Source organism: Rhineura floridana, chromosome 6 (assembly GCF_030035675.1).
Source record: "Rhineura floridana isolate rRhiFlo1 chromosome 6, rRhiFlo1.hap2, whole genome shotgun sequence".
Classification (NCBI taxonomy): Eukaryota; Metazoa; Chordata; class Lepidosauria; order Squamata; family Rhineuridae; genus Rhineura; species Rhineura floridana.
The window spans coordinates 151,617,020-151,640,942 of NC_084485.1; the positions used below are offsets into that span (position 1 = coordinate 151,617,020).

At 44.6% G+C, this 23,923-nt stretch overlaps 2 protein-coding genes across 21 annotated transcripts in view; one reads left to right on the top strand and one right to left on the bottom strand.

Moving 5' to 3' along the window:
* RABGAP1L (RAB GTPase activating protein 1 like) overlaps nucleotides 1-23,923 on the top strand; it is a 371,757-nt gene that overhangs the window by 68,222 nt on the left and 279,612 nt on the right. For all 19 annotated transcript variants that reach the window (XM_061634135.1, XM_061634138.1, XM_061634125.1 and 16 more), the window contains one exon: nucleotides 19,929-19,995. In XM_061634135.1, coding sequence (XP_061490119.1) covers nucleotides 19,929-19,995 — 67 coding nt within the window. The remainder of the gene's footprint in view (nucleotides 1-19,928; nucleotides 19,996-23,923) is intronic.
* Nucleotides 11,597-16,870, bottom strand: LOC133386817 (uncharacterized). Of its 2 annotated transcripts, none has more exons than XM_061630587.1 (2): nucleotides 16,819-16,870; nucleotides 11,597-12,672 (listed from the first exon to the last, which is right to left on the bottom strand). In XM_061630587.1, exon 2 carries the CDS (start codon nucleotides 12,487-12,489, stop codon nucleotides 11,794-11,796), a length of 696 nt encoding a protein of 231 aa, XP_061486571.1. In that variant the 5' UTR covers nucleotides 12,490-12,672; nucleotides 16,819-16,870; the 3' UTR covers nucleotides 11,597-11,793. The 2 variants fall into 2 exon arrangements, with proteins under 2 accessions (XP_061486571.1, XP_061486572.1); XM_061630588.1 differs by lacking the exon at nucleotides 16,819-16,870 and adding an exon at nucleotides 12,922-12,961.

Below are 23,923 nucleotides of genomic sequence, written 5' to 3' on the forward strand. Positions count from 1 at the left end.
TGGTCACGAGAGCAACATTTGCTTCCAATTGGGATTTAAATGGAGTTCCAGCTGTCCTGCAGAAACCACACTTTGAACTATTAAAGTCTGTTTCACCATGAGTGATGTCTTTTAGAGTACTTTTTTCTGATAGCTATAAAATCAGTAAGAAGGATTTCAGAACTGGAACACTGTTGCAAAACACATTTGTCTGTTTCACAGAGATAGTTATTCTTCAGACTGATTCAACTTTTTTGCCGAAAGTAAATTTAGCTTTTCACTGCCAGCAGGAGTTGGTGCTACCTACTTTCTGTCCATCACCATCCCATCTTGGCACACTCTGGATGTCTGCAGGGCTCTGAAAGGTTATATAAATAAGACAAAGCCCTTCTGGCAAACAGACTCTTTTTGTGTCCTTCCGTGTGGCTAATCTGGAGAAAAAGGTTTCAGCAACCACTCTAGCTATGTGGATTAAAGCTCATATTCCTTTAGCATACAATTCTCTTTCTCTGACCCCACCAGCAAGTATTGTAAGAGCTGCTGCTGCATCTACACCATTTTCAACAAATGCGCCTCTCCAAGAAGTTTGTTGGGCAGCCACTTGGGCTACTACAGATACATTTACTTGACACTACAAAATTGACATATATGCTTCCTCAGAAGCATTGTTTGCAAGGCATGTCCTCCAGTAGGTTCTTCCTATTCAGTAGTTTCCTCCCGCTCATTCAGTCAGCAAAGGAACATCCCACTTGGGGTTGTCTTAGCGCCCACTGTAGAAGGGACTATTGGTCTTGTCTGAAAGGTGTTTCTCAGGAGGCATTAGGACACCACCAGGGCTCATCCAGGGATGCATAATATAGTTAGTCAAGAGGTGGGTTAACAATGGAAAGTCCAGGAAGTAACAAGCTTGGCCAGACATTGAACTGACATTCCAAGGGGGGGGAAGTACCAGAGAGGCTCCTGGGGAGTTATATTTTCCTGTGTCAAGCAATAAGAACACATTATCCACTTGCTTCCACAGTGGTGACCTAGTACCTTCTGAGAAATCTTCAGGTGAGATCAACTATTCTGTTTTTCCTCTAACATTTGTTAGAAATGCATAAATGCCGTGTAGTCACATTGGAATAAATGCTAAAATAAAAAAATGAAAATATTCTGCTTCCTTATACTCTGTATTGAAATTATCCATCAATTAGGACAAAACTAGATGTGATATGTGGGATCCATGTTCAAGTTTCCCAGTGTCTTTTAAAAAGTTTTGCTTTAAAGGTTTTTGTGGGACGTGATGCTGTGCATGTGTGTGTGTGTGAATGCAAGTGTGTTTCTATGTATGGGGGAAGAATTGTGGTGTGTGGGGAGAGGATTTTTAGCTGTTTTTCAGATATTTTTTCCTGAAGCTGCTGTTACTACAGAAGGAGAAAAGGCACGGGAAAGGATTGAATCTGCCTCCCTGCTATACCCAGAACAGACCTACATCCTCACACACCCTAGCAGCTGCTTTTAAGCAACAAAAAAGATGTCTGGAGATCCAATCATGGATCTCTCACGTCTTGTCTAGTAGTTTTTGCCCTTAATGGAAAAATACTTCTGAACAGATTTTGTTAAGTTGTATTTAAAAAGAAACTCCCCTAGGTGGCGAACGTCTCATAAGATTTTAAACAGGGTTTTTGTTTCATATATGAAGGCCAGTCACTTTTAAAAATTGACTTTAACATTGCAGCATGTTTAGTTTTTTTAAAAAACACCATAGAGATGCAACTGCTCAGCTTTTGTTGCTGTATGTTTTGTTACTTTTTCCATTTTTTTTAAAGTTGGAGGTGAAGATTGTAAGTTTTAGACAAGTAAATTGTAAGAGGAACATTGTATAGTGATAGCTGTAATAATATTTATCATTGAGTCACTGATCAACCAATCTGCCTCAATCCCAGAGATTTTAGATTTTCTTTAAAAAGGTCTCAATAAGGGCCTAACACCCTGAGGAAGCAAATCATGGCTCTTGATAGTGTAATGGATATTGAGATCAATTTTCTGTTTCTTGATTCCCTCATACAGTAGCGTAGTGGCAAATTTAGAAATGCAGGGTCCCTTCATGAGTCATGCCTTGCAGCTATGCCCCTCTTCTGCTCCACCCTTCCTTCTCTTCTGAATTTGTAACAATAATAAAAATGAAAAATACAAAATAAAAAACAAAATATTTAATGTTTTTAAATGATATATAAAAAATTAAAAAGACTGGTGCCAATGGCACCACTCACAAAATGTCCAGGTGTGTGGTATAGCACACACTGTCATGAGGAGCACAAAATTAGAGTCATTGATGCTTCCCCCCCCCAAAAAATGTCATGCTTACTTTGGGAGTCAGTGCTATGTCCTGCTGGTCCTGTTTGTGGCAATCACGCAGTATTGGTTCTCTCTCTCTCTCTCTCCCCCCCCTCACACCCACACCTACTCACACACATATAGATGCTATTGTTGTCCGATAGCAACAGGAAGCATTCGTTGCTATCAGGAAAAATATACAAAGTAGCCAACCATCCTCTCTGTTGTGCACACACAGAACACACACATACATTCACCATACACATACAGACCACAGGTACATATGCATTTTCCTGTCTTTCACTCACACATGCTTCACAAATACACAAACTAGTTGTCTGTGTTGTTTCCCCTTGGCCTTTCCCTGGGTAAGAGAAAGTGAGCAGACTACTGCTTTTGGCAGCTTTGCTGAATAATTAGTCCCAAACTAGAGAATATTGATTAAATTCATACTTCAGTATACTTTATACAGTACTTTTTAAACAAATCGTAGAATCCTTATATGTATATTTTAAAATGGGACAATACTTTCTTTGTAAAGTACCTTTGTACTTTTAAGCAGATGCATGGAGTTCAGCACTAAGAGATGTATTTGGAATGCATAATTAAACTATGGAATTCACGGCATTTAAAAAAGATTAGACAAATTCATGGAGGATCAGTGTATCAACAGCTGTTGGCCTTAGAACCTCCATGTCCAGAGGTAGTATACCTCTGAACAGCAGATGGAGGAATAAATAATGAGGGAAGTTTATCACCTGCAGGTCTTGTGTGCTTCCTGGCCACTGTCAGTCTAAAGTCACTGCTGGATGCTGGGCTAGATAGCCCTCTGGCAGCCTGATTCACAGAGCTCTTATGTTCTTACTTTCACGTACATATGTGTAGTGACCCAGGTGGGTAGGGGAGGCTTTGAGGCACCAGACTCTGACATTGAGAACTGGGAGGATGAGCAGGGGGAGGGGACAAGCAGCAGGGAGAATTCTCAGAGCATGCACATCTCAGACACTGACACTTTGACTTCCCCCGCTTCTGGCACCCCCGGCTGAAGTGCAACAAGGGCTGGAGGAGTCTGCCCCTGTGGAGACTGAACTGTTATGCACACACCCCGCTCCACCACCCACTGTTGAGGTGCCGCCTGCTACACCTAACGTTTCCCAGCCGGGTGCCCCGCAACTCTGAGGGAGAAGGCAAGAGTCAGCCCCCTTCTCCCTGTTTGTGCCGGTGGCAGAAGAGGGAATCAAGTGTCATTTAGGAGGAGCCAACGTCTTCATGAGAAACCCCAGGCTTCCTAAGGAGGTGCGGTGTGTGTGTGTTCTTTGCTGCGTCAACTTTGAATTGCTGCGGATTCATGCTTAGACAGAGTTAGTCAGGGCAAAGTTCTTAGAAAGCATAGCTAGGTGGGTGTGTCATAAAGCTTTTGATGTAACTGCTACTTTAATAAAAAGAAAAACAGCTTGACGCAGTCCTTTACTTCTCCCCCCACCGACACCATGATAGAGATGGAAACGAGTGGGGGAGGATGAGAAGGTCTCCAGGGAGCATTCCACAATGTGTTAACTGAGCTCCAGCAACTTTGTGCCAGGAATCAGACCTTGCGACAGCAAATGACCCAGCTAGCTACCCAGATGGCCAACCTGCAGCCAGGAGCAGCAGCTGCCTTGCCCAATCCTGCACCTCGAGCCAAGTCTCCTGTCTGTAGCCACTTATACCAATGCCTTTCGAATCCTGGCTCAGGAGTTGGACTGGAATGACTCAGCTCTGATGTACCGTTACCAAGAAGGACTTAGTGGGGAGATCTTGGATGAGCTGCCGTGCATCACTCTGCCTCAATGCCTATTGGCTCTCATTCATCTGTGCTTGCAGATAGACAGTCAGCTTGAAGGTCACCATCAGGAGCGCAGAGCGGAATCTACTAGAGCCGTGCCTCCCACGCCCTTCCTCACACCCACTACACCCCCAGTGTAGGAACCTTGCCGTAGACAGAGTCTGAACCCATGCAACTAGGGGGGACGGCCGTGTTTAACAGAGGTGGAGAAGGAGAAGTGGCAAAAGGAGGGCTTGTGCTTATGTTGCGGTAAGCTGGGGCATATGGCCAAATCCTGCCTGGCCAAGTCTGAAAAGGCGTTGGTGCAGGAAAACTACAAATCCCAGCTCTTATAGAAGTCAGAGAGCTGGGAACGACTTTGAGTCAGAGACCTCAGGAACAGCCTTTGCCGCCTAAGTCTGCCTTACACCTGCCAATTCGCTTGGGATTGCCAGAGGGTCCTGATCACCAAGTTTACACCATAGTGGATTCAGGCACTTCCACCAATTTCAAGTACCTGGATTTTGCAAAAAAGCATTGTGTGCCCATCATGCAGCTCACATCACCGTTGTCGGTGGAGAACTTAGATGGCTGACTGCTGAAATCAGGGACTGTCACCAAGGCCACCAAGCCCCTGAAAATGGAGTTACCAGGACATGTGGAAAGAATGTTGTTTTATTTGGCAGCGCTGCCCTAGTTTCCTGTAGTGCTGGGCATGATTTGGCTGGCTCAGCACGATCTGGTCATCTCTTGGAAGGAGGCCACCATGACCTTCCAATCAGAATACTGTGAGCAGCACTGCCAGCCCCCAGAGGAACCAGAACCTGTCACCTTGGCAGCCACCACTCCACCAGAAGAGACGCGGTTGCTAGAAAAGTATCGGGACTTTAAAGACATGTTTGACATTAAAAGAAGCTGACGAGTTGTCTTCCCACTGCCCTTACGATTGTGCCATAGACTTAGTGCCTGGGGCAAGCATCCCTTTGGGGTGCATTTATTCCTTCTCAGAACCAAAGTTGGAAGCACTGAGGGAGTTTCTGGACACCACTTTAAAGTGAGGATTCATATGGCCATCCAAGTCCCCCATTGGCACACATTTGCTGTTTGTCAAGAAAAAGCATGGCGAGTTACGCCCATGTCAGGATTACAGGGAGTTGAACTGGATCACGATCCCCAACAAATTCCCCCTGCCCCTTATCAGTGAGATGCTGAAGCGCGTACAGACGGCAAATTTTTTCACCAAACTGGACTTAACATGGAGCTTACAAATTGGTCAGAATTAAGGAGGGAGATGAGTGGAAAACCGCATTCAAGACCCGATATGGACATTTTGAATACCTGGTCATGCCGTTTGGACTATTGAACACTCCAGCTGTCTTCCAAAATCTCATGAATGACATCTTCCAGGATTATTTGGACTGCTTCATGATAGTTTATTTAGATGACATTCTTATTTACTCTAATTCCCTGGAGCAGCATGAGGCCATGTGACGGCGGTTCTGCAGAGACTGAAAGAATATCACTTCTACGCCAAGCTGGAGGAGTGCGGATTTGACTTGACCACTTTGGATTTCTTGGACTATCCCATCTCTCCAGCAGGAGTGGAGATGGACCTGAAGAAGGTGTATAGTGTGCTCTCTTGGCACCCACCCAAAACAAAAAAGGACCTTCAGCATTTCCTGGGGTTTGCTAACTACCACAGGCGCTTCATCACCTCTTTCTCGAACCTGACCGCTCCACTCGCTGACTGCCTGAAAGGCCCTGGACTCTTTCATTAGTCTGAAGCAGCCCAACAAGTGTTCGAGGAGCTGAAGCAGCTGTTTTCCTCAGAGCCCATTGTGACGCCCTTCCCTGGCTCTCCCTGTCAGGTTCCTACCTGCTTGTGGCTACTGCCTTTCACTAGGCACCACCAGGGACTCCACCAGTCCGGACTGTCCTTTTTTATGGTTTCTCTCTCCGCTCTAGCACATATCTCAATAGATCCCCCTGCTAGGCAGCACCACCAGTCACGTTCTACAACCAATGTTCCCAGAGACCTTTGATAATGATCTACAAGCTTATGGTTTCATCTATTACTGTGATATTTGACTTATTACTAATCCGAACTCCACCTCCCTCTTTCTCCACACTCTCCTGACTTACACCAACTCACACCCACCTCCAAACTCCACCAAAACAACCCACTAACGTCCACCCAGATTCAACTGTCATCCTTCCATTTATACTCTCAGCCATCCAAACACTCAGCTAATCATCCAGCATTCTACTGCTCATTTACTCCCCCCTCCTCTTTCATTCCACTTACCATGTATCTTCTATACAAACAGCACTTACCATATTTACATTAATACAGGAACATCACATCCCCCCCCTTAAAAATAACGGCAGAGTATTATTCCTGCTCTAGGATTCATACGCTGCGTTAACAATAAAACCAAGTCTTTATGGGGAAAATGTCTTTTTTGTTCCTACGTCTGCGTCACGTCACTGCAGTCCCGGCCACTTGCCTTGAAAGTCCATCGGCCAATACATTGCCTTTTATGAACTTGAAGTCCACTTGATAGTCTTGTAGAGCCCAGGACCACCTCTGCAGCATAGTGATGATTTTTCATAGTCTGTAACCATAACAAGGCCCGATGATCTGTCGTCACTGTAAATCTTTGTCCCCACACGTATGGGCGCAACTTGCTCAGTCCCCACACGACCGCTAGGCACTCCTTTTGGACCGACGAATAATTCTTCTCCCTCGATGTTAGCTTGCGACTAAGATACGCCACCAGATGTCTGGTGCCTCCTCTCTCCTGCAGCAAGACGACTCCCAGCACGAGGTCCGACGCATCCGTAGCCACGATGAATGGTTGCTCATAGTCTGGTGCTATTAATATAGGTCCTTGGCACAAGGCTTGCTTCAGAAGATCAAAAGCCTTTTGACATTCATCCGTCCATACCACACATTCAGCACACTTTTTCTTTGTCAGCTCATGCAAGGGGGTTGCTATTTCCCCAAAATCTTTCACAAACTTTCGGTAAAATCCAGCCACACCTAAAAATGCCCTAACTTGTTTTTTTGTTAAGGGGATAGGCCATGATTGTATTGCCTCAACTTTGCTCCATAAGGGGGTTATTTTCCCACTCCCCACCTTATGTCCTAAATAGATGACCTCATTCAATCCAAACTGGCATTTCTTAGCTTTTATTGTTAGCCCTGCTTTTCTTAATGCCTCTAATACTGTGGTAATTACATACGTCACTGTGTCCAGCTTTTCTCTTATGGTATATGGTCCCTCCCAGTTAGCCTGTAATTTATCATGTTTCCTGGGTATGAATGCCATAACCATATCTCCCACATCATACACACGTTCCCTGGCTGTTCTGTCATACCAGTAACTTTGCTTCTCCTGAGCTTGACTCAAATTCTTTTGTACAGCTTCCATCATCGATGTTAATTTGCTGCGGAAGTCAACTACAGATGTTTTGTACTCTCCCAGGGTTCCTTCCCATGAATTTTTTAACAGTTCCAAGGGTCCCCTCACTTTTCTAGTGAACATCAGTTCAAAGGGTGAGAAGCCTGTTGACTCCTGAGGGACTTCTCTGTACGCGAATAAGAAGCACCCCAAACGTTCATCCCAGTCTTGTGGGTGATCTTGAACATAACTTCTTATCATGCCCTTCAGAACCCCCATAAATCTCTCAGTCAATCCATTAGTGGCTGGATGGTAAGTGGTGGTCTTTAGATGTTTTAGACCACAACACTTCCACATACATTGCATCACTTCTCCCATGAATACACTGCCTTGATCCGTCAGCACTTCATGAGGGAAACCCAGCCTCATAAAGATTTTTAACAAAGCCTCTGCCACTACAGAGGCTTCTACGGATCTTAATGCTTCCGCGTCTGGGTACCTGGTGGCAAAATCCACCACCACCACTAGATATTTCTTGCCATGCCTTGTGGGTTTGGAAAAAGGGCCCACCAAATCTACTCCCACTCTATAAAAGGGTTGTCCAATTATAGGAAGGGGCTTTAAGGGTGCCTTAGTCTTTACTCCACTTTTTCCCACCTTTTGGCATATACCACAAGATAGACAATTGCTTCACTGGTTCACATTCATCCTTTCTCTCAGCAGGCATCCACAGTCTATATAAAATCCCATTCTCACACACAATTTGATTCCTCAGTTTGTCAGTGAAAGGAATCTGTTGGGTCAGGGCTTGCTCCTTTATTTGCCTCAAACTTGTATCCCTATTCAGTTCTTCCCTGTACGCGAATAAGAAGCACCCCAAACGTTCATCCCAGTCTTGTGGGTGATCTTGAACATAACTTCTTATCATGCCCTTCAGAACCCCCATAAATCTCTCAGTCAATCCATTAGTGGCTGGATGGTAAGTGGTGGTCTTTAGATGTTTTAGACCACAACACTTCCACATACATTGCATCACTTCTCCCATGAATACACTGCCTTGATCCGTCAGCACTTCATGAGGGAAACCCAGCCTCATAAAGATTTTTAACAAAGCCTCTGCCACTACAGAGGCTTCTACGGATCTTAATGCTTCCGCGTCTGGGTACCTGGTGGCAAAATCCACCACCACCACTAGATATTTCTTGCCATGCCTTGTGGGTTTGGAAAAAGGGCCCACCAAATCTACTCCCACTCTATAAAAGGGTTGTCCAATTATAGGAAGGGGCTTTAAGGGTGCCTTAGTCTTTACTCCACTTTTTCCCACCTTTTGGCATATACCACAAGATAGACAATTGCTTCACTGGTTCACATTCATCCTTTCTCTCAGCAGGCATCCACAGTCTATATAAAATCCCATTCTCACACACAATTTGATTCCTCAGTTTGTCAGTGAAAGGAATCTGTTGGGTCAGGGCTTGCTCCTTTATTTGCCTCAAACTTGTATCCCTATTCAGTTCTTCCCTGAACTGCTCTGCCTCTTCCCCAGAGACCATTTGATACAGTTTGTCTCCTTCAGCAGGCCTGCCAAGGGTTGCTATGGTGACCGTAGGCTCGATAACAGGTTGCACCCTGTTTTCTTCAGCCTCTGTTAACATGGCTTCTGTCTCTCTGCCAAGCTGTCGTCTGGTCACCACATATATTTTTCCTTGTGCCCCCATTACATCTCTTCCCAGTATCACTGGTTCTTGTTGCTGGGCATTAATACATACTTTATAATTTCCCTCTTTGCCTCTCCACTGTATGTTTACTAGGGCCATGGGTAAGTTTTCTGGTTCACCCCTCACTCCTTGGATGGTCACAGTTTCCTGAGGTAATATTTCCTCAGATTTTATTAAATCTGGCCTCAGTAACGTCTGGGCGGCACCAGTATCAAGCAATGCCCAATAATTTGCCCCCTGAACACACGCTTCCTCTCTTAGACTCATATCAAAGTATTTTACTTCGGTCCAGTTTATCTGGCAGAACTGAACCTTTTTTGTTTCCAGCTCTTTTGGTTCTGTTTTTACTGCCCTTGCCTGAGCAGGATTACTAATGGGGTTGGCAACCTCACATTGAAAACGTTACTGGAGGACTCACTCGCTGTGGTACCACATCCTTTCTGCCACCATTATATGGTCTGGGTTTAAACTCTCTTGATGTTTTCCCCACCCAGCCAGTTCTATTGGAGGCAAAGTGATCCGCCATCTCGGCGGCCTCCTGCACCGATGTAGGGGAACGGTCTTTGACCAGGAGCCTTATTTCTGGTGGTAACTGATGGAATAATTGATCCAGTATCATGAGGCTTTTCACCTCTTCCACTGACTGAGCTTTGGCACTACTCATCCACTTTCCAAATATATCCATCAACTTTGCTCCCAGTTCAACAAAAGACCTCCCTGCTTGGATCTGACAGTTTCGGAATAACTTCCTAAAGTAGTCAGGTCCCAGTCTGAATCTTTTGTATACTGCCTCTTTAAACTCGGCATATGTGACGGGCCTGTCTGAGGGGAAATATTGGTATACCTCAGCCAATTCCCCTTTGATCAGGTTTGATAAATATTGCATATATTTATCCTCCGGTAGCCCCCACATTTGAGCCGCTTTTTCAAAAGTGCTGAGGTAAATTTGTGGATCTTGTCCCGGCTCAAACACTGCAAAATCTTTCGGTGTCACCTTTATTTTAGTTTCATTTCTGTCCTTTCTTGTTTCATCAGAATGAAACTTCTCTCTTTCAAATTTTAACTTTTCCACCTGTATCTCCACATCCAATGTTCGTTGCTTCTCCCTCTCCTCAAACCCCATTCTCATTCTCTCAATTTCCAACTCCCTCTGTTTGTCTTTCTCATCCGTTTCCCTCCTCAATCTCTCAATTTCCAACTCCCGCTGTTTGTCTTTTTCCTCAGCCTCCCATCTTAACTTCTATCTCCAATACTCTATATAAGCGGGATTGCTTGAATACCCTTCTGGGGTCTCTTCCCTGACAGGTTGTTTTTGCTGGACAGTTGTAAATGCTATTAGTGCTACCCTCAGTTCATCTACCCCTTTACCCTCGTGAGGTAAATTGAATGTTATGCACTTCTCCACCAGCTCCTCTCTTTTCATTTTTATATATTCAGCCATGGTGTTGGAGTTCACTCACTCTTTGCCACACACTCTCACAAGTAATCTTTATTTGTTATTTCTGTTTGCCACACCACTGTTAGGGACTCTCTTTTGTCCGTATCCCACCGCTACAGCCAACACCTGTGACGCCCTTCCCTGGCTCTCCCTGTCAGGTTCCTACCTGCTTGTGGCTACTGCCTTTCACTAGGCACCACCAGGGACTCCACCAGTCCGGACTGTCCTTTTTTTATGGTTTCTCTCTCCGCTCTAGCACAGATCTCAATAGATCCCCCTGCTAGGCAGCACCACCAGTCACGTTCTACAACCAGTGTTCCCAGAGACCTTGCCTGAGTCTCTCTATCTGGTTACATTCGTGACTGCGTGCCTATGCTGTTCCCAACCCCCTTGTATCAATGCAGATAACTCATAACTCGGGGTTGCTCTGGATACTTATAATGTTATCTTCTCCTCTTCACCGCTGCCACCATTTGTTACTGTTTCCCTTCAGCCTTGGTTATTACCTTACCCTCCCTTCTGATCTGTGAAACCCCAGCCAAGGATCAGGCCTTCGGTAAACCAAAATAGTATTTATTAAATAACATTAATAACAAGATAACTTTGATAATGATCTACAAGCTTATGGTTTCATCTATTACTGTGATATTTGACTTATTACTAATCCGAACTCCACCTCCCTCTTTCTCCACACTCTCCTGACATACACCAACTCACACCCACCTCCAAACTCCACCAAAACAACCCACTAACGTCCACCCAGATTCTTTTTTTTCTCAATTAATTTTTATTCAAATTTTCAAAACCAAAACAATACAAAAAGAAAAAACACAAATCAATAACTAATACAATAAAAAAGAAAAAAAATATAAAAATATTGACTTCCGATTTGTCGTAGTTCAGCTATAAATCTATAATATATAACAAGCCTGTCTCTTAATAGATTATAAAATCACCTTCCTCCAGCGGTTTTCTTAATTGGTTTCAAATCTCATTAACATCATATCATTTTATTCTTCCACAAAAAGTCAAAGAGAAGTTTCCAATCCTTGAGATATATGTCCATCAATTTTTTTTCTAGATAAACATGTCAATTAATCCAACTCATCAAGTCTACTAAGTCCAGTAATTTCAAATCGCTCTTCTTCCATTATCCGTATTGGTTCCATCTTCCATCTTTACGCACCCAATAATCTTGCTGTCATAGTCATATAATAAGAGTCTGATAGGAATTTCCTTTATCACAGATATTTTCTTGCCATCAATTCCGAACGTATCACTGAAGTATTGTTGCAAAGCCGCATCTCTGTTCCTCTTTTTTACATGATACACTAGCACATCTCTTGAAGATTTTTCAATTGACACAAAACAGGGATTAATTCTGTTAACTTTCTCCATTTCAAGTTCCATCAAATCCTTCCAGTCCAGGAATTTTTTTGAACTGATAATATCTTTATCTCCAATCTCTTCAATTCCTTCAGGGACAGCGCTGAGTTCCAAACCGTAATATTTGTCTCCAGGATCCATCACAGCCAGGAAATCCAAATCTTTTTCCATGTCCATATTTAATCCAATCTCCATAGTTTGAACCTTGCCTTTAATTTCTCTTTCATCCTTTTTTGGTTTTCCAGATCTATCTTTATTCTCCTTTCTCATAGAATCCTGAATTTCTTTCAGCTCCTGTCTCATTTCGTCAAATTCAATTCTCAACGCTTGACTATTATTTCTCAGTTCTTGTTTTATTGACTTAATCCCATTCATTATTTTCTGAAACATGTCTAAAGATAAAGTCCCTGCTTGTACATCCATGATCTTCTTAATTGTCATTCTTAAAGCCAAAGGAACAAAACTCCTTCAATTTTCAATGTCCCAAGCAAAGAGCAGTTTATTTCTTTATCCAGTTACAAAGGAGTTAATCTTTCAAACCAACTGGCGTCACACTCTAGACAGCCCTTATCTCTTATATGCCCAGAAGTGCAAAAACAGCTTTAGTTCACAGCGTCCAAATAACTAGTAGCAGAAAGAATGAGCAGACAAAAAAAAGTAGATCAGAAAAAATAGTCCCAGACATATATTACACAAAAGTCTTATAAATCAAAAAGATTTTTCTTTTCTCTTCCAATCAGAAACCCCTCATCCGTTGTAATCTTTATAATGCTATTTTCCATGTCAGCTTTTTGCAATAAAAGAAAGATAGGCTATTTTTATTTTCTTCCCCCTTAGTTCCATGAGTAAAAGAGAAGGAAAGTTTTGACTCACCCAGGTTTGCTTAATTGCTGGTTCTTTGACAAATCTCTTTAGCTGTATAGATAAGAAAGTAATAAGCGTAGACAGAAGAATGCTTGCCTGTTAGTCCGTTTTTCTTTAAAGAAAAAAAAAACGGGTCACTTATTCAGCTGAGCTAGCTAGAAATCCTCGCTCCGTCCGAGCTGCTGGAAGACCTTCTTTCACAGACAATTCTGACGAATTCCAGTCTCCAACAATCACAACAAAGCTGTGTGGGAAATCTCACGTTTCTTCCTTATCCGGAAGAAATTATTCCCAGTCAAAAAAGACCCTTCTGATTGGATTTAAAACTGAAAAAGTTTCATCCAAGACGGCAGCCCGTCTCAGAGGCTGCACAGGCGGAGGGATTCTCCTGGGAAGTGACGTCCACCCAGATTCAACTGTCATCCTTCCATTTATACTCTCAGCCATCCAAACACTCAGCCAATCATCCAGCATTCTACTGCTCATTTACTCCCCCCTCCTCTTTCATTCCACTTACCATGTATCTTCTATACAAACAGCACTTACCATATTTACATTAATACAGGAACATCACACCCATTCTCCAGCATGCTGATCCCCAGCAACCCTTTGTGGTGGAAAGTGCTGTATCGGATGTAACCATTGGAGCAGTGTTACTGCAGCCAACCAAAAAGGGGAGGTTTATGACCCTGCTCTTACTTCTCCAGAAAGCTATCAAGCGCTGAGAGGAATTATGCAATCTGGGAGAAGGAGTTGCTGGCTGTTTGTGATACCTTTGAGACCTGGCGCTATCTGCTAGAAGGGGTGCGGCACGACGTGGAGGTTCGTACGGACCACCGAAACCTAGAAAGTTTACAGATGGCCCGCAAGCTGAATCAGTGACAGATTTGGTGGGCACAGTTCTTCACCAGGTTCCACTTTCGCATACATTACATTCCCCAGGCTCAGAACCGCTGGGCGGATGCGTTATCCCATAAGCCTGAGTACCAAGACACCCAGCCTACCACACAGCTAGGTCACATCATTCCCCTGGCGAAGATGGTTGCAGCCAGTTACCCTGACCCATGTTTTGAGGAACTGCGCAAAGCCCAAGAACGAGATCCATTCACTCAGGAAAGGGTGCGGAAGCTGGAGCAGTCACAGCAAGACTGTGCACCAGGATTCTGCCATCGAGCTGGGCTTCTTTATCATTATGAGTCTTTGTATGTGCCCGCGGGCGAGTTGCATGCCAGGTTGCTTTGCTAGTGTCATGACACCCCTACGGCTAGTCATTTGGGTTTTTAAAATGCTACAAGCTGTCACGTGGGACTTTTGGTGGCCAAAGGTTAAACATGACGTAGAGAGATATGTTCAGTCCTGTCCAATTTGCACCAGGACAAAACACTCCTCAGGGCGACCTGCGGGTTTATTGGAGCCTCTGCCCACACCCAAGGGGCCCTGGTGAATAGTGACTTTGGACTTCATCACAGATTTACTCGCACCCCAAGGGAAGACTACTGTCGAGGTGGTTGTGGATGCTGTCAGTAAAATGGCCCACTTCATCCCCTGTGCAGGGTTGCCAACCGCCCAAGGGACTGCCCAAATGTTTGTACAGCACATTTTCTGCCTGCATGGCCTCCCCACCAGTTTGGTTTCAGACTGGAGAGCCCAGTTTACAGCGTGTTTTTGGCGAGCTTTGTGGCAACTGCTTTAGAGTGAGCTAAGATTGTCATCTGCATACTACCCTCAGACAGATGGACAGACTGAGAACAGTCTGGAACAATATCTCCGCTGCTATGTAAATTATCAGCGAGACAACTGACTGACATTATTGCCCCTGACTGAGTTTGCCTACAACAACTCAGTGCACACGTCAGACACTGTTCTTTGCCAACTTTGGATTCCACCCATGTACTTTTGCCACCCAGGCTCTATTCCGGCTGTCCCAGTGGCAACAGAGTTTTTGCAAGAATTGCAGGCAATGCAGCTTTTATTACAGGAGCAACTTCCGCGAGCGAAAGCCGACTACAAGCACGTGGCAGATCAACGTTGCCAGCCTGGCCCAGAGATACAAGTTGGAGACAAAGTGTGGCTTTCCACATCTGCCCACCTGAGTTCCTAGCCATAAACTAGAGGCTTGAAGCCTGGGCCCCTTTGAAGTGGCGTTTCATCTACGTCTGCCTGCTTCTCTCAAGATCCATCCCATCTTTCATCGCTCCTTGTTAACAGAGAAACTATCAGACCCCGACAGAATGCCTCAGACTCCGCCTGCCCCCCATTTGGATTGATGGTCAGGAGGAGTTTGAGGTGGAGCAAATCCTGGACTCTCATTGGCACTGGGGAAAACTGCAATACTTGATCCATTGGAGGGGTTTTGGTCCAGAGGAAAGATCTTGGGAGGCAGTAGCTGACGTTCATGCGCTGGACTTGGTGAGAGTTTCATGAAGCTTACCCTGACAAGCCAAAGCCTCTGGGGTGGGGGAAGATTCGGTATAGGGGGGATGATGTAGTGACAGGTGGATAGGGGAGGCTTTGAGGCACCAGACTCTGACACTGAGGATTGGGAGCAGGGGGAGGGGGAGGGGACAAGCAGCAGGGAGAATTCTCAGCATGCACATCTCAGACACTGACATTTTGACTTCCCCCACTTCTGGCCTCCCTGCTGAAGTGCAACAAGGGCTGGAGGAGTCTGCCCCTGTGGAGACTGAACTGTTACACACACACCCCGCTCCACCGCCCACAGTCAAGGTGCTGCCTGCTACATCTAATGTTTCCCAGCCGGGCACCCCGCAGGTTCCCATGGTTGAGCAGGCTGGCCACTTGCAACTCTCAAAGGGAGAAGGCGAGAGCCAGCCCCCTTCCCCCTGTTCCCTTCCCCCTGTTCATGCTGGTGGCAGGAAAGGGAATTGCAAGTGTCATTAAGGAGGAGTCAATGTCTTCGTGTGAAAACCCAGGCTTCTTAAGGAGGTGTGGGTGTTCTTTGCTGCATCAATTTTGAATTGCTGCGGAGTCATGCTTAGACAGAGTTAGTCAGGGCAAAGTTCTTAGAAAGCATAGCTAGATGGATGAATTGTAAAGCTTTTGATGTAACTTTACTAAAACGAGAAAAGCCCTGGGCTCCTGCCAGGAGGAAGGATATAAATCAAATAATAAATTTAAATAAATAAATAAATAAAACCTCACAGAGCCGAGTTAGTCTCCATTCCTCGACTTCAGGCAGGACAGTATGCTGAGGATTGTAGTCTGTCCTGATCTACACCTACATCTGAATACTTGGGATGCAGTATAGTGCCTGCTACACAAGTGCACAATGTACCTGATCCAGTATTCTTTGCAGAGGAGGATTTCCCACTGCATTGTGCCTCCCACTACTCCAGCGTTCCCTGAGAAACTTTTTTTTAAAAAGCAAGCTTCACTGTCCCCAAACCTTTTAAGGGGGAGATATGATAGCACTCTTTTAAGTATTTGAAAGGTTGTCACAGAGGAGGGCCAGGATCTTTTCTCGATCATCCCAGAGTGCAGGACATGGAATAATGGCCTCAAGTTACAGGGAGCCATTTCAACTGAACATCAGGAAAAATGTCCTAACTGTTAGAACGGTATGACAATGGAACCAATTACCTAGGGAGGTGGTAGGCTCTCCAACACTAGAAGCATTCAAGAGGCAGCTGGACAGCCACTTGTTGGGTATGCTTTGATTTGGATTCCTGCATTGAACAGGAGGTTGGACTCATAGCCCCTTCCCTCTTTACTCTTCTATGATTCTGTGCAGCATTGCTGCCTGGCTGACCACCTGAGCTTGTAGCAATATCCTTCCTCTGCAGCTAGCCCTAGCACAGTTTTTTTTTAAAAGGAAGCCCAAGGGGCAAAGGAGGTGTAGATCACAGTTTGGGATCCTCTACCTAATTAATTAAAGAAAGTAAATACCTGAGTGTGCTGTCAACCTTCCTGTCCTCTCTGTAAAATGCTCTCTCACACCCACTGTTGTCATTTGCGCCTCCTTGTGACTCTCCTCATGACTCTGTCATGAGTCAACAGATGGTGGGAACCAATCAGCATGAAAGGGGATTCTTGCTGATTTCTGTTTGGCTGTAGCACTGGAGACAGACGGACCGAGAGGGGTCTGGCTTCAAAAAAGTAAAGGGACAGTGTCCCCAAGCGACCTAGCAGCACTACACAGCTGCCCTCATATTGAGCATGTTCTCAGGGGACACATTACTAATTTCCCCACTCCCAGCGTACACATTTCCTATTTGCCCATAAGGGACATTCCTGTCAAAGAATTGCCTTGCAGATAGTTTTCCTAGTTGCTCTTATGTAAGATAGCAATCCTAAGTGCTTGCTGCTACAGCAGCAGCTCTACGGAGCAACCACCACACCTGCAGCCCAGCTACACGTGGCAGCAGTGGTGGAAGGTGGGGGGGCAGATGAATGGGCCTGATCTTTGCGCCAGCTTCAGGCTGGCACAGCAGTTGGACTCAGACCAGGCCCTCCACCGGTTGACACCAGCTGAGAGTGCCTTGCAGTCCAGTGGATCCAGACTGGCTGAGTCCTATCTTCCCTACAACACCCCTTTCAGGGCTTTCCACTGGTGGGAATGCCCCAGTGGTCTTTCTGCCTGCTTGCATGTTCAGCAAACGGAAAGGGGAAGTATGCAAGAATGCATCACTCTGTTTGGCTGTGGCCAGCAGGAGGCTGGCTGAGGGATGCCTCTGCTCCACACAGCTTGGTGTAAGTCATGGTTGGTTTGCAGTCCAAGCCATGCGATTCAGTAGAATTGAGACCATATCCATTTTAAAAGAGCAATGTTTTTTCTATTATCAGTTTCTGAGCAGACACTCATCCTTTATACTTAAAATGAAATTCTTTTGCTCATCAAAGATAATAGATTGTTCTGTCCAACTTTTATCTTAGGGAGAAACTCTGGAATAAGCGGAAAGCATGAAGGGCTCGTTACATTTACCTGAGACAGTCTAGGGTTTATAGATGCTCAGAATCATGTTTATCTCCTGTAAAGCAGATTCCTAGGAACTCGCATGTATGGATCTGCCTTATGCCATGACAGACTTTTGGTCCATCTATCTCATGTCTATGCTGCCTGACAGCAGCTTTCCAGAGGGTCAGATAGGTCTTTTCAGTCCCACTCAGAGATGTCAGGAATTGAACCTGGGAGCTTCTACACAAAGTATGTGTTGTACCATTGAGCTATTGCCCCTTTTACTGTTAGTTCTTGGGTCACAAGTGCATTTCTGTAGCTTGTTTTTCAGGTGGACATTCTCCCCTCTTTCCCCTAACCCCAGTTGTGTCCCATTTTTTCTGAGGAGCTGTGATCTTGACAGCTGTAGATATTAATGGGCCATTTTTTGGTTCATGTTGGGCAGCCATCTGGGCCAATCATTCAACTTTTGTTAGAAGTATTTGATAGGCTTGTGTTGGTCCAGGGAGTAGTGAATCCTTCCTTGTGTGAGGGGGTGATGCCTGCTGCCTTAAAGGGGGCAGTGGTGTGGCCACTACTGAAAAAGCTATGCTTGGACCCACTGAATTATAACAGCTAGCATCCTATCTCAAATACTTCATTTCTGGGGAAAGTGATTGAGAGGGTTGTGGCAGAACAACTGCAGACATTCCAAGTGAGACTGATTAACTAGATCCATGCCAGTCTGGGCTCAGGCCTGGGTTTGGGACTGAAACAGCCTTGGTCACCCTGATGGATGATCTTTATAGAGAAAAGGGCAGGGGGAATGTAGCCCTGCTCCTTCTGCTCAATCTGTTAGTGGCTTGAAATACCATTGACCATGATATCCTTCTGGACCAACTTTGTGGGAAAAGAATTGGTGGCTCTGTTCCTATCTTCAAGGTCTTGCCCAGAGAGTAGCATTGGGAGAGTGCTGTTTGGCTCCCTTGTGTTTATGCTGTGGGGTGTGGCAGAGCATTTTTTTTGTCCCTAGTGCCATTCAGTATCTATGAAGCTGTTGAGAGCAGTCATTAGGAGTTTTAGAGCAAGGTGTCATTAGTACACTGATGATACCCAACTCTATTTCTCCATTATATCTGAGGCAGGAGAGGCTGTGCAAGTCCTGGACTAGTGCCTAGATAGAGTGATGGACTGGATGATGGTCAGTGAACTAAGCCTGAATCCTGTAAAGTCGGAGGCCTTGTGGGTAGGTGGTTCCCATGTCTGGGAGATAGGTAAATTTCCTGTTCCAGATGGTGTTGCACACCCTCTAAAGGAGCAGGTGCAGTCTCCTTGATTTATCCCTGTCACTAGAGGCCCAAATGACCTCTGTGGCCAGGAATGCCTTCTACCACCTCTGTTTCATATGCCAGCTGTGACTGTTCTTGTGCCTCGACAGCCTGACCACAGTGGTCCATGCATTGGTAACCCTAAGGCTTCATTACTATAACAGACTTTATATGGGGCTGCCCTTGTATCTGCTCCAGACGATTCAGTTAGTGGAGAATGCAGCAGCCCGACTGCCCATAGAAGCAGATTACTGGCAACATCTTGTTGAGAGAGCTGCAGTTGCTTGCGAGTTCAAGATACTTGTGCTAACTTACAACTTAGGTCCAAAGTGCCTTAAGGACTGTTTGGTTCCCTATGCCCCATCTCAGTTACTGAGATCCTTTCATGGGGCACTTCTGATGGTTTTTACTGGCCCTCTCTTTGACCAGAGGATGGGACTAACATGCATTCTGCCCGTATTCTTGCCTGCCAACCAGAATGGAGTCTCTTATGTTTGACTCCCTGGTTTTATTCAAGGTAGCTGTGATTATCCTCTAAGGAGGATAAGTTACCTCTCTTCTCTCTATTCCCCTCCCCCCGGTGATGTTACAAGCTGTGGAGGTCAAGGGACAGGTGAACATTTGTTAAGTTGTGCCCCTCCAAAAAATGTGTTCACAGCCTCAGGCTGCAAGAACTGATAGCCCCAGCATCATACTGTGGTTCTCCTGTTTAAATGGAAAATTGTAGTTGATATTTATAAAAAGCAGATTTTTAAATAGAGACTCTTGTGTTGTATTCTGTATATCATTTGTAGGTGCTTTGGAATGCTGCTAAGTCCAGGTCGAAATGTCAAAAACAGTGACATGCACTTACTGGATATGGTAAGTATTTATTTATTTATTTATTTAATTATTACATTTATATACCGCCCCATAGCCGAAGCTCTCTCAGAGGTTTACAGCAATTAAAAACATTAAAAACAAATGTACAAATTTTAAAACACAAAAACAATTTAAAAACACAATTTTAAAAAATTTAAAATTTTTTAAAAACACATGCAAAAATGCCTGGGAGAAGAGGAAAGTCTTGACCTGGTGCCGAAAACACAACAGTGTTGGCGCCAGGTGCACCTCATCAACTACATTATTCCATAATTTGGGGGCCACCACTGAGAAGGCCCTCTCCCTTGTTGCCATCCCCCAAGTTTCCCTCGGAGTAGGCACCCAGAGGAGGGCCTTAGATGTTGAGCGTAGTGTACAGGTGGGTTCATGTCGGGAGAGGCTTTCCATCAAGTATTGTGGTTCTAAGCAGTGTAAGGCTTTATAGGTTAAAACCAGCACCTTTAATCAATCTCGGAAACATACAGGCAGCCAATGCAAGCGGGCCAGAATCGGATTTATATGTTTGAACCGTCTGGTTCCTGTTACCAATCTGGCCGCTGTGTTTTGCACAAGCTGCAGCTTCCGAACCGTCTTCAAAGGCAGCCCCACATAGAGCGCATTGCAGTAATCTAACTTGGAGGTTACCAGAACATGGGCCACTGAAGCCAGGTTATCCCTGTCCAGATAGGGGCGCAGCTGGGCCACCAACTGAAGTTGGTAGAAGGCACTCCATGCTACCAAGGCTACCTGAGCCTCAAGTGACAAAGATGGTTCTAGGAGAACCCACAAGCTACGAACCTACTCCTTCAGGGGGAGTGCAACCCCATCCAGGACTGGTTGAACATCCACTATCCGTCAGAAGAACCACCCACTAACTGTTGCGTGTGTGCGTGTATAGATCATACAAGGATGGAATCCAAGAGCGTTTAGAACAGGAATAAGACAGGCCAGGCAAGTTTCTTGTAAGAGTCTTTACTAGGCAAAGACATTAGACACAGTTCTCTTCACAGACAGCTCTTCCCCCACACTGAGATTTTGCAAGTCTCCCACCTTATCATGCTTCCCAGCCAGCTGCTGACCTTGGCAGTCTGGCACTCTGTTCTTACAGCTTAACCCTTCTACTTCAGGTTTCACTCTCTCTGCTAAAAACCCTGTCTGTGAGTCTCACAGCATGCTTCACTGACCAACAGCCCCCACCTGAGACTCACAGATTACAAAACTTCATGTTACAATTATTACATTTCTACAACATTAACTTTTACAGTACAATACATATCAGTTTGTTTCCTTACAGCTTCTATTTACATTTTCAGTTCAGTTCAGGTTTCTTTATTTCTTTATTCACACAGGTTTCACAGAGTCATTTTAGTTCACTCTCTATTTTACTTGGACCTGCACCTGTGTTTGCACTTGTACTTGTACTTGGCATTTCTGTATCTTGCATTGCCATGTCTTCACTTCTCAGTCTTTTTACAGTACGTTTGCCACCGTGTATTAGATCAGTCAATGCAGTTTTTAATGGAATTTGCTGCCCAAAAGGAACATCTGCTGCTTCCTGCTTGCTTGCACTATCTAGGATAACTGTTTGACTGTCTCTCCAAGGTTTATCTATCACCTTTATGCTTCTGCTTAACACTACTTGTTGTTTCTCAGGCAACCAAACTCTATAGTATGAATTCTGAAATCCCAGAATGCGTCCTGCCTGAGCTCTTGAGCCTAATTTACCATGCCTTTTCTGTTTTGCTACATGTACCCAGCATTTTGCCCCAAAACGCTCTATGTGTTTCACCCTGGGTTTTCTTCCAGTCAGTTTCTCATAGGGAGACATGCCTATTGTTCTGTGCATAAGGCAGTTCTGAATATAAACAGTGTACAGAATACATTCACCCCAATAAGTGTTATTCATATCAGCATCTGCTAGCATGGCTCTCATTGAATCCTGCAATGACCGGTTCCTCCTCTCTGCAGTTCCGTTGGAGGATGGGCTGAAGGGAGCAGTGAGACTTTGTATTATTCCCTTCTTTTCCAAATATGTTTTAAATGAATTACTGGTAAATTCTCCACCTCTATCTGATCTGATATTCTTGATAACAACCCCATATTGTGTCTCTGTCCTCTGTATAAATGCCTTTAATTTCTCTTCTGCTTCACTTTTCTTTTTCAATAAGAACACATGTGTAAATCTGGAGAAATCATCCACAATCACTAAATAAAACCTTGCTCCACCTTTTGAGCACTGGAAAGGTCCAGCCAAATCCACATATATGAGCTGATAGGGTTCAGTGGTCGTGCTTTCACAGCTCTTATTTACAGGAGTCACAGTCATTTTTGTTTTATAGCATACCTCACACTCATCCACATGCTCACAATGTGTTAACTTCAAATCTTGACTATGTTTTGGGGTGTTTTGTATCTTTTCGAAATGTGCGTGTGCCAGTTTTCTGTGCCATTCATGGAAACAATTATCATGTTTATTTTTATTAACTCCTATCCAGGCACACGTGGGTTTATCAAGATTGCACTCAACCATGAACATTTGGTTCTGTAATTTCCCTTGCATGCATATTTCACCATCTTTTCTCACAAAACATCTATCCCCTTCAAATGTAACTTTACAACCTATTTGAGCCAATTTTCTCACTGATAGAATGTTATATTTTAAACCAGAAACCAATAATACATCTGTCAATATAGTTCCCATATTACCCAACTTCAGAGTGCCTGTTGCAATCGCGTCCTGAGTCGATCCGTCAGCCAGATAAAGCTTCTCCTGCGTCGGCTTTGAAGTGTAAAATAAACTAGAGTCTGTGATTAGGCAATTAGACGCTCCGCTGTCGAGAAGCCACTTAGTGTTAATGAGTTTATTGTCCTCTTTAGTAACAAAGTTCACGCTTGTTCTCTGACTTCCAAAGTCCCTGTTATTTCTCTTCTTTAAACAATGTCTCTGTATATGTCCACGGGACCCACAAAAGTAACATATTTTAGTCTCTTGCCTGCTTCTTTGATATTGTTGTTGTTGTACAGCCACAGCCTCTGTTAACTCTGTTTTCTTATTCTCTTGTGTTCTATTCCACTCTTGTTGAAGTTTCTGTTCTACAAAGTCCAAATTCAGATTTCCGTCGGGTAAAGTTTCCAGACTCGATACCAGCACGTCCCATTTTTGATCAAATGAAGATAACAGGATATAGACCATCTGAATGTCACTATGCTGCACTCCTCTATCTTGCAGCTCAGCATTTAATCTACGAAATTCAGCCAGATGCTCTGTCATAGTCACTTCATCTGTAAAACGCATCTGATAAAGTTTCCGTGCTAAACACAGCCTGCTCCCTGCAGTTTGTTGCACATGAGCGGCTCTTAGCTTCTCCCACATCTGATTAGCTGTCGGCTCATTACTCACCAGCAACAGTTGAGAATCAGACAGCCCCAGAGTAATAAAAGCCTTCGCTTTCTCATCTTTCTTCAACCACGCTGCTGAAGGAGCTGGCGGAGGGGTTTTTTCTACAACATCATTCAAATCTTCTTTAATCAGAACTGCTCTCATTCTCCATTTCCAGCTGGAGTAGTTTACAGCATTCAGTCTCTCCATCGGCATCCCAGATGACAGGTTTACAGCCATGTTGCCCACTCTTACTTGCACTTTGTTTCTCTCAGCAACAACGTCACGTCAACAGCTCTCGAACCCGCTACCATGTATGATAAGCTGGGCCCATAACCCCTGTTGCGTGTGTGCGTGTATAGATCATACAAGGATGGAATCCAAGAGCGTTTAGAACAGGAATAAGACAGGCCAGGCAAGTTTCTTGTAAGAGTCTTTACTAGGCAAAGACATTAGACACAGTTCTCTTCACAGACAGCTCTTCCCCCACACTGAGATTTTGCAAGTCTCCCACCTTATCACGCTTCCCAGCCAGCTGCTGACCTTGGC

Coding starts and splice junctions, on each gene's coding strand:
- LOC133386817 (XM_061630587.1), bottom strand. CDS start 12,489: ATGACAATTAAGAAGATCATGGATGTACAAGCAGGGACTTTATCTTTA.